The 16891-nt window shown below is 41.1% G+C and overlaps 2 protein-coding genes across 2 annotated transcripts; one reads left to right on the forward strand and one right to left on the reverse strand.

Moving 5' to 3' along the window:
• On the reverse strand, nucleotides 1–2159 carry cryba4 (crystallin, beta A4). The gene is made up of 6 exons (XM_084936117.1): nucleotides 2075–2159; nucleotides 1422–1465; nucleotides 950–1068; nucleotides 639–780; nucleotides 353–495; nucleotides 1–205 (listed from the first exon to the last, which is right to left on the reverse strand). The coding sequence occupies exons 2-6, from the start codon at nucleotides 1458–1460 to the stop codon at nucleotides 58–60; spliced, it is 591 nt and encodes a 196-aa protein (XP_084792243.1). The 5' UTR covers nucleotides 1461–1465; nucleotides 2075–2159; the 3' UTR covers nucleotides 1–57.
• Nucleotides 2160–2291: 132 nt separating this feature from the next.
• crybb1 (crystallin, beta B1) lies at nucleotides 2292–10778 on the forward strand. The gene is made up of 5 exons (XM_084936116.1): nucleotides 2292–7630; nucleotides 8332–8450; nucleotides 8613–8745; nucleotides 9181–9323; nucleotides 10405–10778. The coding sequence occupies exons 1-5, from the start codon at nucleotides 7508–7510 to the stop codon at nucleotides 10580–10582; spliced, it is 696 nt and encodes a 231-aa protein (XP_084792242.1). The 5' UTR covers nucleotides 2292–7507; the 3' UTR covers nucleotides 10583–10778.
• The last annotated feature ends 6113 nt before the right edge of the window (nucleotides 10779–16891 follow it).

Raw genomic sequence — 16891 nt, forward strand, 5'->3', positions numbered from 1 at the left:
AAGCAGCAGGGGTCAAAGGTGAAGGGTCACATGCTCGAAAGGGTTTGGTGTAAGTTATTACTGCTGAATACGGCGGATGGACTGGATCTGAGGGGTCTGGCAGTGAGAGCCAAACTCCCTGAAGTGTTTGTACTCCCCACAGTGACGATCGCACTCCATGATATATTGGTATCCACGATAACCAGGATACTGGTAGCAGACAAATCTGTTGAGAATTGACAGACGTGGAAATGCAAATGTTGTGAAATGTTGCAAAGCATATTGTGAAAATCTGAGTAGGGTTATTTTTTGAACTGCTGAGAGGATGAGGAGGGGGAAATAAGGAGGCAAATAAGCAGCTGGGGACACTCACGCTCCAGAATGGATCCTTAGAGAGCCAACTTCATTGTTGCACCAACCCATGGCCTGGAGGGAGGGGTAATCGTCGCTGAGCTCACCCTTACGGCCCAGGAAGTTCTCACGCTCATAGATAGTCATACGACACTCTCTGTGGTTCTGGAGGTGGGGGAGGTAAAGAAAGAATACATTTGAGTAGTTTTTCAGGTCAGGCAAGTCTACATTATTGATTTGTCCGTCACAGCAGCATTCGCACACAGTGGAGGTTTTTCAGTGGAAAAAAAAGCAGAGAGATAACTTACAGCACAGGCAATGGGTCTGAAGGAGGTCAGTCTCTCAATGTGATAGGCATTGCTACCTCCAAAAGCATCACACTGGGGGTACTCTCCCCGCTCCAGGACAAACTGCTGTCCCTGATAGGAGGCATGCTCATAACCCACCCAGCTGGAAGGAAGCATAGAAAAAAAGAGATTATTCCATCATCCCAAAAGTCCTTAAATCCACTTATACAGAGGTTAATAACATCCTGTCATGTTAACCGTATGTCACTTAATGATGGTTTTCTGCTGCATGTAAGACTGCTCTATCTGTGCGCACATATCTGTTTACTCACGCTCCACTCTCCACCCTGAGGGAGCGAACGGTCTCAAAGCCAAACTCCATCACGTTGCAGCACTCAGAGGTGAACTCATGGCGGCGTCCCTGGAAGCATTCCTCATCGAAGACAATGATCTAATGGGAAAAAGGACATGCAGCTGATGGCTGTACACACCATCCACTTAAACTTGATGTGTGATGTCTGAAATCACTTCAGCAGCTCACCTCAAACATATAAAACTACATTAGCTAAGCTAATCGCTCTGAACTGGGAGATAAACCACTTTTAACAAGCCCTAATGCACAACTGTGTGATATTCCAATCCTAATGAAGTCTTTATAGCGTCCTAATGTGGTGTGACTTCATTGGGTACTCTCCCTGATGCTCAACTGTATGAGACGTTTTACAACAAGCAGCTCGTGGTCACATCTGAGGGAAAATTCAAAGGTGCTGATGAATAAAGCTGCTCTTCCATCTGCAGACTCACCTTCCAGTGGCCGGAGAACTTGGTGCAATGGTGAGTCATCTTGTCTAGAAGGAAGAAAGAATTTTATCCACGAGTGCTAACAATGAATAGACATCAGTGACAACAGGGAAGCCACACACTCTGAGAGGTAAGCAGTCATTTTATTCTGATGCAGAAACTAGCCAGAAGCTAACCAGTAAAGACCAGATGTGTGAACCAGAAATCCAAAAAGTGAAGAACAGGAGATCGGTTCTATTGTCAGACCTATGAAAAAACAAGTCTGTGTCGCAGGTACAGTGTGTACTTTACACATAATGGGCAGGACACTGGAAGCAGCCTGAATTTGTAATTGCTAGATGGAAAGCACCAGCGTCTATTTATAGTTTGGATACCAAACAGAAGAGGGTCACAGAGGCCACAGGCTTCATTTGGCTACTCTAACTTTTTTCTCTCTCTTTCTAGTTTTTCTGCCCATTTCTAAGATTGTTCCATCATCACCACTGTTCATCGCAGCCACTGGGTGCAGTGATTTCAGCCGTGGAGCCTGGATGGTGTGTGTTTGGAGTGGGAGTAGATATGGATGTGTGAATATGGGGGATGCTATACCCTGGCTGTGGTACCCTGGCTGACCGTGCTGGATGGCTGTGGCGGCTGGGCGAGGGACAGGAACTCACCTTGCTTGATGCCCTTGGGTTGTCCTGCCGTGAGAGTGAGAGGAGCCACACGCCCCCACCCTTTTAAAGCCTCCCCTGGCAGGGGTCCATGCTGAAAGCCCCGGCTCAGCAGCAGGGAGGGGCTTTTCTTTGTCCCTACCTGACAAAAGCATCGTTAATCTATGGAGGGCCAGAAGTGCAGACACCACATTATCACTGGGGGCAGTGGACACAGAGACCAGGAATATAAGAAATGAAACATAGAGTGCAAGCTGAGAAAATACTGAGAGACAACGGCATCAGAGAGGGAAGAGAAAAAAGCTGGAGCTGGAAGCTCTTTAACTCTTTATTTTAATTTATGTCTGCAAGTAAAGACCAGTCATTTTTTCAGTTAACTGGTGCTTCATTTTTGCCATTAAACGTGTGAAATTTGCAAATACAATAATGACCTGTCATACCATTAGAATTTGTTGATGATGTGAGACCAACACACACAGACAGAATGAGCTCTGTGTGCATGCCTGTTCATGTTGGTAATAGCAGTGAAGCGTTGATGGTGACTCAGAGGATGTTTTTTTTTCCCACAATATGTTTGAAAATAGTAGAAAAGAAAGAAAGTTAAGAGAATCGCAAGATCCGATTTTAGTATGGGACATAAAGACCTTAATTCGTTATATCTAATAAAAAAGGTTGGTACCAGAGTTAAAGCACTAATTGCGATGGCTAATTGCGACGAATATGATTTTTTTTTGCAATTTAGTGTCAGAAAATAGGAAGAGTACTAGATGGCTCTGTCTGATATATAGCTTATTTAGCCTAAAGCTAAGTCTTAAGGCAAAAGACCTCAAGTTTTTAAAACGGTTATAACAAAGGATTTTTATTTGCAAGATCATTATATGAAATCTGTTTTCAGTCGCTTTGATGTCACTTTCAGGTGAAAAAAAAAAAACAGAAAAAAGCAATCTCATGCATGTGTCAAGGCAGATTTTCAGTGCAGATAGTATTCTTATGAAAGCCTCCAATGTGTGCAGTGAGAAATCTAACCAGTACAGAGGAAGTCATTCATCCAATTATGGCAAACACTAATACTTACACCAGAATGCTTTCTAACATGAAACACGTCTCCACGTCTCAAATCTGATCATTTGAAGTGTTCTAGCAAGAATACATGGTTGATCACACAGATCATAGCAGCGCTCTTTCTTTGTGTGTTTTATTTTTTTTTATCATATTCATAATTACAGTAACAACTCCTTGTTTTTACGAAATGTTCAACAGTTTAATGAAAAAATTAAAAAAAGCCCTCAATAGTAAAAACAGGTTTAACCTGCATGCTGTAGTGTAATACACTAGCTAGGACTTGTGTGTTAGTGAGTGTCTTGTGTGTGTGTGTGTGTGTGTGTGTGTGTTTAAGTGCTTACATAATCAACCACTTGTAAACAGGAGCGCAGAGGCACTCGCATGGACAGCACAAATTTGTCCTTATTTCCAGTGAGCCTAAAGGAATTTCAGCTTATCTGCAACTTTTAGACATAATTCACTGCCTAAGATCTTCATATACAAGCCTGGCTTAATCAAAGTTCATTTCTCTGAAATCAAAACAGAAATTGTAGTTCAGAGAGACCAAAAGTCTCAATGAACGTTCAATCATCCAGATCCAGCAAATCCCAAAAAGTTGATCCTGTTCATCTGGATGTATCAGTGGGGAAATGTTTCATCTCTCATCCAAGTGACTTTTTTCCCCATCCTTATAAACAGTGCTTTTGTATAATAACTGAAACTAGCACCATGGACTAACAATGGGCTGTGAGGTCAGTTTCACGATCATTAAGGTTGGGGAAACCTGCAGTCAGTTGAGAATAAAGAAGTCACTTATAAGAGTGACAAAACATTTCTCCCACTGAAAACACTACGTCCAGATTAACAGAATCAACTTTTTGAACAGAGACCAAAATGTTTCCTGCCTGAAAAGAGTCAAATTTCAAAAATATCAAACAGGTTTCCTCATCAGATTTTTTTTTTTTCACAACACAAGAAAAAACTGATCTGATTCATCTTACATTACAAGGACAATGTTCACTTACCAGGGGAATTGTGTAATCATCCATGATAATGATGAACCCCTCTGAAACACAGACTAAATATTTTCTTCTTGAGAAAGCCGGGGAGGACTCCTGAGACCCCTGGCAGTCATCAGAAAATTGACCAACAAGAATGAAAGAGCCAAGGCCTGGTCAAAATCAACAGGTTCCTTTCATTTGGCAGGACATTTTGTGGCAGTGTCAGAAGATAAAAATGACAGTGGTCAATGCATTTAAAAGTCCATGTGTGTTTTCTGCCTAAAAGTGTAAAGCAGTGAGAACCACTCATCCAATCTTCTTCAGACTTGGCAAGTATCATCATCAAAATCATTATCATCATAAAATGAAGTCACAGATATAAGCGCTTGCTCTCTTTTATTTCCTCCTAATGATGTCAGCAGCACTAGCATTAGCTATCATTAGTGAGGAACGCTCACACAATGGTTTGTTCTAACTATTAAAGGAACGAATCTCTTTGGTTACAATATTTAAATTAAAGTGTGCTATGCTATGTTGTCAGCTTCACTGGCAAAAGGTACAGGTGTAACACACAGGTACACATACCTGTTAGTAGTAAGAGACTAATAAAATACTAGAATTTCACTCAAGCTTCATGTGTGTGCCATAACACACAGCAAGCCTGAAGTAGTGAAAGTTTCTGCTTTTTGTACCAGACTGTAAACCGGCTTTTTAATGCTCCTTACTTCTGCATTTGAAACTTCTGCATTGTGGATCTATGAAGATGCACTTGCTTTTGGTGCAGTCTTTAACATTATTTTTCCCACTTGATGTTAAAATGTTTAAAGTCAGCCCTACCAAGTAGGATCAGATATGTGAGGCTAGATGAAAAGATGTAAAGTCTCCATAATGGGACTGAATCACAGCAATAGTGTATTTTGTTTACAGTAAGCACTGCACCACTCTTTTCTTCTGTATGAAAAAAAGACCACAGTCAAGACAATGTCCATTTAGTGACATGTTCGTTTATTACCCCAAACACATTTATTTCAACTAAACTCCACATACTCCATCCTGCTGTCTGAATACTCACTAATGTCAGTCTCCTGTTGTCTTTATCAGTTACTCTGCTAAAAATGCTGGTGACTTTTCTTTCTTACAAATGAAACCATGTCTGTGTAGCATTCTGAAATATCAGGAAAAAGTCTGACTAAGATTAAAAATCCCTTTCTCAGGAAAGACCTGACCAAGAGGGCAGCAGAAATTACAACAAATATAATCACAGCATGGAAGCCACCCAGATTACACTGCAGGATTAGTTCACATATCAAACGCAATTTAATCCTGCTTCCATCGTGGAAATGATCTCAGCTGAAGTGATATAATCCACACATAATCCATTCGCCATAATCCCATAATTATTACCACCAACAATGACCTTTATTCAACCTCTGAAGACGACCAGGAGGAATTCTCATGCACCGCTGTGTGGCAGTGCTTTTTTGTCCAGATTACCCACCAGTCAAGAACTACTCAATATTATCCTAGCAAAGTTAAAGGAAGTGAACATGCTGCATACGCCCCCTTTATCTTTTAAATGTACCGGCTGTAATGACAGTACTGTAGTTCATGGATAAAATGTAAAGTGTTAGGTTGGGGTGAGGCTAGTAAAACCCAGGCTTCTACCCTACTTGGCTCATCCCATTGCATTGATTTACATTTCTACTGTTGATTTAACACGATACCACAGAATAGCTGAAAAAATGCTGCCCATACTGCTGCTCTTTGACAAACACCTGCTTTACACGGGCACTGGATTCATAATAAAAGTGTAAAATTGCTGTCAAAGCCCAAATTTATCAGCAGGTTCTCCACAAAAACATCTTAGCATGGACACTGCAGAGAGAAACTGACAGAGAAAGGAAGATGTCTGGACATTCAGAGTGTTACACATGAGAAGCTACAAAAAACAGCGCGCACAGAACAAAAACTCAAGTTCTGGCTCTTTCCTTACCTATATAAGAATACATTATATATTGTATATGATGATGATGATGATGATTGTTACTGTGATATACGATTATTGTGTCCTGTAAACAACAACAAGAAAACACTGTCCTGTGTTGAGTAGCACAAATTGTCTTTGGTTTCTGGTACAAGAATTAAAGATTTAATATCTGGCTAAACAAACATGATGCTGGTTTTGGAAAATGTCAGATGCCAAACCTGATGTTGATTGGAAAGATGCTTTTGCGATATGAATGTGTTTATCATCTGTTAAGTAGTTGGCTAACACTAGCCAGAACTAGACGTAGATATCAGTAGTAAGTGTTAGTGCAGTGCCAAAGCATTTAGTGGAACAGCTCTGGTGAACCTGAATGTCAGTGGGAGAAAGAGAATCTCCAGTAACTCAATTATCTTAAAGTTTAATAATGTTTAAACAGCAAAATGTCCAAAAAACCAAAACACTTCATTTGAAATGCTGTTTGAGTCTTTGTATGGAGAACACATAGAAGATCAACATGAACGAATAGATCCCTGCATTTTTTTTTTTGTTTTCTGTCTGTTTCTGTTGTGGTGAATCTCTAAAATCAAGAAATGGCGGTGATTTAAAGTAGAAAGTCTGAGTTAAAGAATATGTTGTATTTGTGTTTGTGTGTGTGCCTTTTCTGTGTATGTGACAGAGAGTGTGGATTACCTCTTTGTGTCCTGTGGACCTTTGCATTCCTCAACTCTACATGCGACTACAGCTCACAGGCCTACCAGCCCAACACACAGCAAAGAATGCTGTGTCAGTGGTTTCCTTTGACAGCAAAATGCTTACAGGCAGGCCTGAGGGGCCAGCAGTGTTTCCAGGCTATGCGATGACCTGCTGGCTTTGGTCCAGGCCAACAGTGATGACGAGAGGCTTTCTATTGTGCTGTGAGCCTCTACGTTTGGCCTTTGCCAGAGTATAAAAGCTTGGGTTGAGCGTTGAAGGGACCAGCACGAGCTAGCCTCCCTCATACGGCACTGCAAGCTATACTGACGCAGGTAAGCACACACAGACGCAGACATACAGGCCAGAGCATCCATCATGGTACAGTAGGACACCCACACATCCAGAGCCAGGGCCCACTCCCTGCCCACCGCTCCCAGCTTAAACTCCACCGTCCCGGGGAAAGGCCAAAACAACACCCAAATGAACCTCCAACATAAACTTCAGACTTGTGCTACTAGTCCAAAACCCTCCAAACACTTCTGCCTACCAACCCTCTGTCTATGTTGACACCTTGCCTGGGCCACATTTAACCTCACTTCTCCTTCCCTTTCACTTTCTCCTCTGAAACCCTGTCACTTTGATTTACACCTCTATTTCTGTTCATCCCCTTGTCTTCCTCCATCTCTCACCCAGACTCTCCTGAAGCCCCTCACCATGTCTCAGACTGCCAAGTCCGCCTCCAGCCAGGGCACTGATGCCAAGGACAAGGGAGCCCCAGCTCCAGCTGCCTCCAGCAAGGCCACCAAGACCGGCGAGCCTGGCATGGGATCCTTCAGAGTGAGTCATTGCAGAGACAGAATGTGTGCATTTTATTTTTTCCTAAAGGGCAAAGAAAGTAGACTGCATGTTGTCCCATGTGTTTCATCTAGCAGGGCAGTTATATGTTTATTTACTGAAGGTTTGAATTAGACATTAGAATTTCAGATACTATGGAGGTGAATGATATAGAACAGCAAGAAACTTGGTTAAAAGACCAAAAATAACCACTTTGAATTTAGATACTGATGCTTTGAGCAGTACAAAAAATTTTTTTATCCAAAATGTATTGAGGCTATTCTTTCTGATGTGAGTACCTATGTACTTTAGACTCTTTCTGTGAAAGCCACCGCATCACAGGGCTTAAGAAATGTCTCTGAGATGGAGCAAAAATTAAATGACCTCATATACTATAGTCTAGTGAAAAATAATGTATATTTGTAAGCTCATAATCTTTAATACTGGCATCATTTTACACGTAGCCACGTTAAAAGTGACATGTTTCTAAAGTATAAGGTCGTTTTGGAAATCTAAGTAATTAGTAAGTTCAGTCAGTGCTGATGACTTTAAAGGGGAAATTACAGTTTAAGAAGTTGCCTTTTTTTTCATGCTCCATCCAAAAATGATTCCAAATCCAAAATTTGTTTTAAACCTTCCACATGAACTAAAGCTATAAACATAGTGTAAAGAAACAGCCATGACTCTATGTGTCCTCTGTGCAGATCATGCTGTTCGACCAGGAGAACTTCCAGGGCAGGATGATGGAGGTCCAGAATGAGTGTATGAACGTGTGTGACCGTGGCATGGATAGAGTGCGTAGTATCATTGTGGAGTGTGGCCCGTAAGTGAATACACACACACACACTTGATTTAAGCAGCTGCCTGCATATCTTCTCTATTCATGTATATGTCACTTTTATCTTTCTTCCAATTCTTCTCCTGTGCCTCCCCACTTAACCCTTTTGCCCCCCCAATCCTGTCCATGGTGTCCCCCGTTCTCCAGCTTTGTTGCCTTTGAGCAGACTAACTTCCGTGGGGAGATGTTCATCCTGGAGAAGGGAGAGTATCCTCGCTGGGATACCTGGAGCAACTCCTACCGCAGCGACTGCCTCATGTCCCTCAGGCCCATCCGAATGGTAAAATGAGCTGTTTTCTTCGTTTGTTTTTCATAAAATGTTAGAATATAGTGATTCTAAATTCTCAGACCCTACGTTTTGACTGACTAACAGTCCAGAGCTAAACTTACAGAAAAGAAAAGCAGCAAATCAGCAAATATGACGAACTGGAACCAGGAAAAAGTTTGACATATATGCTTGAAAAAGCACTGAAAAGGTTAAGTGACTATCAACACAGTTTCTAAAGAAAAAAAATCAACAATATTTTTCACAGGCTTTGGCCCCTAATTTAGCACAAAATCCATTCATGGATTCCACTAACTGCTCATGGAAGCAGTTCAACATTGCCACCCACAGACAATTTCTTACAAAATGCAATGAATGAAAAAGCAGAGAATGCACATGTAATGTATGTTGTATAGAGACTACATTTTATTCTTCCTTTCCTACCTACAGGACAGCATGGAGCACAAGATCTGCCTGTATGAGCTCTCTGACTTCAAGGGCAACAAGATGGAGATCCAGGAGGACGATGTGCCCACACTCTGGGCGCATGGCTTCTGCGACAGAGTGGGCAGCGTGAGGGTGCCAGGAGGAGCGTGAGTAGACACGTTTAGTACTTGTGCTCTCTCCCAAAACAAAACACAAATTAGCAGAGTATCACGAATATCATCAACATGCAGGCCTGTGTTAAGGCCTGTGAACACACTGTGGAAGTCAGTTTTGTAGTACATCATATTACTATAGTAAAAAGTACATTTTCCATATATAAAATGGACTGCCAACATGGTTTCAGACACACCTCCGAGGATTCCACAGACTTGTTGGATTATACTACAAATAACAAGTGGGATGAGATGTCATTAAAAGGCTTGTCCTTTTGTCTACAAATCTTTTTTTAGCCAGAAAATTTGCTTCATTTCATTATGTCCTCTAAGTCGCCAATACAAATCTGTTCATTTGTATTGCTGACCGAAAGCCTCCAGAACAGCTTCAGTGCCTTTATCATACACCTTGAAAGCATGTACTCTCTGGATTAGATAAATGCCATCCTGACCAGAACATTCACAAATTGAATTCTTCATTATTGGAGTTGGTAATGCTCCCATAAATCCACTTCAGGGGAACTCAGAATCTCCTAGTTACCACTGCAACCCCTTGAAGGACTTCCAGAACATTCTGTCAGACAACTAAAACGTTGTAAAAGAACCCCAGGTTCTCCTAAAAAGAAACTCAGAATCCTTTAAGAGATCCCTGGAAGGAGAACCAGGAACCTCACTGACGACTAACTGAACCTCCTTATCCGAACTCTTCAAGCTCCTAAATGTCCACTTAACCCTTAACTTAAGCATTTCTAGAACTCCCCTATGGACTCATCAGAAAACCTCATTAAGACTTGGTATCTCCAATGACCTCCAGACCTCCTAATTCACTTCTGGTGTCTCCTAGGTGATCAGTAGAATCTTTTCACCACAAGAACTTCAACAGTAAACATTAAACTTCTTAGGACATTATAACTGTCTTATTCTCTATTATATTATATCTTATATTCTCTATCATAACCCTATAATGTCATATACCATTTTTTTTATTTGTATGGATATCAGCCAGTAGTACACTACATGGACATCCTATAATAAACACACAACCATGACCTTTACCTTATCATGTCTCTCTCAGGTGGGTGGGTTACCAGTACCCTGGATACAGAGGCTACCAGTACCTGTTTGAGTGCGGTGACTACAGACACTACAATGACTTCTGCGCCTTCCAGCCCCAGATCCAGTCCATGCGCCGCATCAGGGACATGCAGTTCCACCAGAGAGGATGCTTCACCTTCACCTCCGCCAGCAAGTGAATGACATCTGCTGGCTGCCCGGTGCTGTTGCAGCCATGCAGCCCTCTCAGCTTTTTATCTCTCCAAACAAGCCCTTTCTCCAGTCTCCAGTGCTTTCCTTTATCTCCACATCATCGCTCCATCCCAGAGGAAAGACAGAATGAGAGCAAACACACTGGACAACATTAAGTGACTTTTTATGGTGCTAAAAATAAACATGTTGTGAAAAACCTAACCCTTCCTGCCTAGACTATCTTTATTCATTTTTCAGAAAAATGTTCGGATGATGTTGTAACAGAAATATATGAAGCGTAGGCAATTTTGATATGCTAGATTTAACACTGCAATTGAGGGTCCTGTTTAGAGATGGACCGATCCGATATTACGTATCGGTATCAGTCCGATACTGACCTAAATTACTGGATCGGATATCGGAGAGAAATAAAAAAATGTAATCCGATCCATTAAATATCACAAAAACAGCTCACAAAACTTGCGACATGGCATAACCGTAGCACGTCGGAGCAGTATGCCTCACGTGATAGAGCGGCTGTGGCCTGCAAGACCTGTCAGCGGTCTGGTTGAGCATTTGGAGCCTTGCTACCAAACCGGCATTTTATCTCCGAGGAAGTTATCCCAGAGAGAAGTAAAGCAAGTGTGTAAGTTCATCTCTGAATGTTTGTAAAGCATTCCAGCTTTAATATGGCTCTTCTTGCTGCTACTTCAATCCAACATGAAACTGATCAATGATCAGCTGATCGGCTTTTCTGTCACGAGTCCATCTCTCTTCTTTGTTTATCGCCCACTTCCCGCCAGAAAGAGGAAACCAGCAGCTGAACAACAGCTTGATAATCTGTTGTTAGAATTTATTTAATATTACTTTCTACACCAGGATCCTTTTCTAGGCAGCTGACGGCTGGTAACTGTGCAGGGGCGGATCTAGCAAAGTTTAGCCAGGGGGGCCAATAGGGCATGAACAGGGAAAAGGGGGGCACAAAGACATACTTTTCTTTCTTATTCTCATTTAAAATATCTAGCTTTTAATAAATAATTATCTGAATCTTACACCCAAAGTTTTAATCTGATGTAAAATGTATAGAAGTCCATTACTGTATATAGTAACTATTAAGTCTAATATACCCTAGTAAGCTATAGTACTTTTTCCTTTGGGAAGGTACCATCTGTGCAGTCTGCAGTTCTGTTGAAGAAAGATGTTGAATCTATTTAATTATTCTTGAAAAAGAATTGATTTCTGTGCATTTTTTTTCACCCTGCATCAAATTAAAGTTGATTACATCGATTAAGCATCATGAGGTGGGGCGGTTCCCTATTTTTTTTTTTTTGCTGGGAGTTTGCAACCCTATTAGTTAGGTTGCTTACTCTTTAAAATACCAGAATAGGGAGGATGGAGTAGGTTTAAGTTTATTAGATTGATTAGTATTGCTGAACTATGAAATATTTTGGGTGCAGTGTATTTTTTGCGTACAGGTATAACAGAATAGCTTTAGTGTTTGTTTGTTTTTAAACTTAAGTATGAACTTATACAAAATGCAGCAAGATATTAAAAAAACAGTTTTATTGATTAAAAAAACACTATATCAGATTCATATCGGTATCGGCCGATATCCAAATTTATGATATCGGTATCGATATCGGACATAAAAAAGTGGTATCATGCCATCTCTAGTCCTGTTATATAGTTGCACTATTTTTAGATTTCTTTTATTGGCATGGATTTTTAAATTTTTTAAAAAGACTCGACAGTATTCAGTTTATTCTCAAATCTTAAAATACAAGAATAGATATAAATGCAGTATAGAAGAAGAAGTGGTAATTGAATTTTACACAAATTAATACCAGGAATACGGATAATTAAAAATAAAGTAACTAGAAGGTATTATTCATAGTAAATAAAGCAATGGGTTTACAAAATAGCTTGCACTGACTTTCAGAGTCAGAATCACCTTTACTGTCATTGCACAGTGTGATAAAAACTACAGCACAACAAAATTGGCTTGTGCATCCTCTAGATCAGCACCCACATTCACACAGATCTATTTACACAAAAGTTTAAATACTTAATTTTTAACTAAATTTAATCCAAGTTATAAAATAATACTTAGAACATTGCAGTTGTTCTGGGCAAGGGAAGACTCCACGAGAGGTAGAGTCAGTTCAGTTTTGTAATGGTACTGGGCAAATAAAACTGTTTTGCAACCTGGTGCACGGTAAAAACGAATTAGTTCCCAGAATGTGTTTTGTCCTGAACAATATTGTTTGCAGAGGCAGCAGGTCATGAAAAGAACATCCAGTGAGGGCAGAGGGAGTCCAATTATGTCTTTCAGCAGTTCTTATTACTCGTTTGAGGGATTTCTTGTGGTTCTCTGTGCAGTCAGCGTACCATGCTGTTATAGAGGTTTTGCACATGATGTCATGTGCATGTCGCTTAAGAGCTGTCCGCCATACTGGACATAACGATCACATCCAGTCGCTCATAGGTACTTTACATAGAAATTATCATTACTTTTTCCGCAAGTTGTATGATTTAATCAGTCTAGTATATCTGTAATCTGAAATCTCCATATTTTAATGCAACTTCTGGAGGCTTACTGCAGATTTTTTGCTGCGTAAAACAAACTGCGGTTTGCATTAATTCAGTGATTACAAGGCCCAGTTCAAAAGACTCTGGTAAATAAAAAGGAAAAAGCGAATCCTTGCACCTGGAAATGCCTAGAAGCAGCAGGTATGCCCCAGTTGAAACTGGGGTAAAGTGGTCACATGTTTTGAATCACACTTCGGAGCAGTGTTTCAAAACATCTGTGCTTCTGAAGCTCGATACAGCTCGATACAGAAACGTCTGTTTCAACCTTCCCATCCCTACAAATGAGTTAAATCTGCAACATATAAAATATAAAGCACCATGTGACATAGTAGTCATGGCCCAAATGAAGCTTTCTGAAGCGTGTATTGAAAAAGGGTTCATTACTTGAAGCTCGTCAACATAGTCCTATATTTGGTGTCTTCTTGTAGCTAAAAGCAAAAGCTGTGTGAAGAGCAGCTTGAAATGAACTGCTTCATTATGACTGCCCATTCTACAGAGCTCAGTTGACAGCATCTGTGTGATATCAGGCTACCAAGGTGGTGCTTTGAACATCTTTTTGTGTTTTTTTCTGTTTCTACAATGGTGTGGTCTCCCATTGTTTGACTCCTTGACAGCACAGTCTTATAATACATTGGGAGTATGCTCGTGCTGTGAGGTTCTCTTTCACCTTTCTTTTGGAACTATCCACTTGTCATACAGATCTCTCATCTCTGTTTTCAACTCTTTAGGTGCCTCGCTATCCTCCAGCCTAGTGCAGTGAAATCTGAGTCTGTAAGTCTCCGTACGTATTTCAAATTTTTCAAGAACAGCCTTCTTCACCTTTACATAATCCATAATCTGACCAATGTCCATGGCTACAAAAGCAGCTCATGCCTCACCAGTGAGAAGGGGAGCACATTGTAGTCTTGCAGTGGCTACTGACATCCACTTGGAATCCTTTCAAAAGTTCTTAGGGAATGTTCACTGTCTTCATCCTCATTATAAGGCTACATTTTAGGACCTTTCCAAACAGACTGTCTCGTTAAACTGGAAGACTGTAGTGCTGCTGTAATGGCTTTGATGAAATTAGGTTCTGTCTGAGTCAGTGCAGGATGCTCCAAAGTTGGACTCAGATGTATTTCGGTTGCACCTTCCAAATGCAGATGGTGCTCTCTGCGTTCTGATGGCACTTCCTGCTGGAGCTGAGTGAACTGTGCTGAATCTTTTTTACCAACACTCTTCTATCCAGTTCCCATCGTGCCTTTCTGTCATTTTGCTTCCTCATAAAGCCACGCAGGAGGTTAGAAAGTTAAGTAAGGTTTATGTGGTTCAATGGCTGGCTCTTGCTCTACTGTCTCTAGCTGACTGACATCTGGAGGCTCATCCCTCACAAAATCTATTGGCGCTTGGTGCTTTTTTGTCTAGCCCCTTTCTGCATTACTGTCACCATTGCCACCATATGTAAAGTAGTCTGACTCCAGTGTCAAGGAAGGTGGCAGGTAAACATACTCAGCAAACATTTTGATAGTGATGGCCAAATAAAGGTTTCTGAAGCATTGACACTTGTATTAAAAAACAGGTAAGAAACACCCCTCCACTTGGTTTACCATAGTGATATCAGACATGACATAATCGGTACTCGAAAAGTCAGGAAATTCTGGGCGGGCACTTTTCTACAACTGACCTACATGAAGACTCAGAGCAAATGAGCTAAATCTGCAACATGATAAAATATAAAGAACTATCCATCCATCCATCTTCTTCCGCTTTATCCGGGGCCCGGTCGCGGGGGCAGCAGCCTAAGCAGAGAAGCCCAGACCTCCCTCTCCCCAGCCACCTCCTCCAGCTTATCTGGGGGAACACCAAGGCGTTCTCAGGCCAGCCGAGAGATATAATCTCTCCAGCGTGTCCTGGGTCTGCCCCGGGGCCTCCTCCCGGTGGGACATGCCCGGAACACCTCACCCAGGAGGTGCCCAGGAGGCATCCTTGTCAAATGCCCGAACCACCTCAGCTGGCTCCTTTCGATGTGGAAGAGCAGCAGCTCTACTCTGAGCCCCTCCCGGATGGCTGAGCCTCTCACCCTATCTCTAAGGGAGAGGCCAGCCACCCTTCAGAGGAAGCTCATTTCCTCCGCTTGTATCCGCGATCTCGTTCTTTCGGTCACTACCCACAGTTCGTGGCCATAGGTGAGGGTAGGGACGTAGATCGACCGGTAAATTGAGAGCTTCGCTTTTACACTCAGCTCCCTCTTCACCACGACGGACCAGTGCACCAATCCGTCTGTTGATCCCCAGCTCCCTTCTCCCATCACTCGCGAACAAGACCCCGAGATACTTGAACTCCTCCACTTGGGGCAGGAACTCATCCCCGACCCGGAGTGGGCACTCCACCCTTTTCCGGCTGAGAACCATGACCTCAGATTAAAGAACCATTTGACTGAATTTTTGATTTAATCTGCTGTATATTTGATTTTGACAGCAACGTAATGCTTAAACAAACAAAGTCAGGATAGTAACCATAGCAATGTTACTTTTGGCAATAGTGCTTAATGTGTAAAACTTTCACATTTCTGAGACAAGTGGAGAGTGTACCAGCTGCTCATCCACTTTGTCTTTGTCTGGTTTCTTTGTTGCAAATGTGAAACACTTGGGTTTATGTCATTTAATACATTAACGTGCTACAGAGGTGTGCATTAAACAAAGTATTGCATTTTTTATAATCTAATTATTTGAATTACTCGATGAATCATTGCCGCCCTACCTGCCATGGTTGTGTCATCTGCAGTGTTGGGCAAGTTACTTTGAAAATGTAATTAATTATAGTTACTAGTTACTTCTTCAAAAAAGTAACTGAGTTAGTAACTGAGTTACAAGATTCTAAAAGTAATTAATTACTTGAAAAGTAACTATTGCGTTACTTAAAAAAAAATGTTTAACCCTCTGGGGTCCAGGGTATAATTGGCCATTTTTGACTACTTTTAATGTTTCCTCTACATTTGACCTTTAAAAACTATTTACTTTGCCTTGTTTGGTATCATCCTTTTCAGCACAACCTCACATGTCTGAATTTACAGTTGGGTTTTCATTTTGACATACTGTATTAACACAATTGATCTAAAATCAGACAAAAAACATAAAATCAGAGTAGAAAAGGTTATATTTTTACTGTAACAACCACAAACATGTTTAATGAATCATATTTCATGACTTTAAATGCAAATATAAATTGTCAATTTTAAAGTTGTATGCACAAGTTTTGCAAACAACAAAGTTATTTGCATCCATTTACCTTTTACCCTTTTTTAAATAACCATTTCAAACTATTTACAGAACAATCAGCTGTTCTGCATTCAATAAGATGTCACACAAATTATTTGTGCCACTCCAAATATTTCTGTCCACTATAAAGGAGAACATCACAGCCTGATACCTGCAGGTCTGACAGCAGCAGGTGTATCACTCCTGTTTTTTACCTGGAGACAGCAGTCGCCTCATTGTTCTGACACACAACACAAAACTATCCACAACACTACACACTAACTACACACTCCAAACACACTAAACATCACAAATCTCTCAAAACTCGATCTCTCTCTTTTTCTGCTGTCTTTCTTTCTCTCTCTCCCTCTCTCTCTGTTGCCGTCACTCCTAAAACTTCCCCCTCTTCCATGGTCGACATGGTGCATTTTTCCATCAAGTGGGCAGTTTTTTGTTTTGTTGTTTAGACCTCCATGGTCATCCAGGGTTTCC

This window comes from Perissodus microlepis, chromosome 7, assembly GCF_051167445.1.
Source record: "Perissodus microlepis isolate ML-2025 ecotype Zambia chromosome 7, ASM5116744v1, whole genome shotgun sequence".
Classification (NCBI taxonomy): Eukaryota; Metazoa; Chordata; class Actinopteri; order Cichliformes; family Cichlidae; genus Perissodus; species Perissodus microlepis.

Excerpts from the sequence above, each read along its gene's own strand:
- cryba4 (XM_084936117.1), bottom strand. The coding sequence starts at position 1,460 with ATGACTCACCATTGCACCAAGTTCTCCGGCCACTGGAAG. Across the intron at positions 781-949 it reads CTCAGGGTGGAGAGTGGAGC|CTGGGTGGGTTATGAGCATG; the intron begins GTGAGTAAACAG and ends GCTTCCTTCCAG. Across the intron at positions 496-638 it reads TCAGACCCATTGCCTGTGCT|AACCACAGAGAGTGTCGTAT; the intron begins GTAAGTTATCTC and ends CCCCACCTCCAG.
- crybb1 (XM_084936116.1), top strand. The coding sequence starts at position 7,508 with ATGTCTCAGACTGCCAAGTCCGCCTCCAGCCAGGGCACTGATGCCAAG. Across the intron at positions 8,451-8,612 it reads ATCATTGTGGAGTGTGGCCC|CTTTGTTGCCTTTGAGCAGA; the intron begins GTAAGTGAATAC and ends CCCGTTCTCCAG. Across the intron at positions 8,746-9,180 it reads CCCTCAGGCCCATCCGAATG|GACAGCATGGAGCACAAGAT; the intron begins GTAAAATGAGCT and ends TCCTACCTACAG.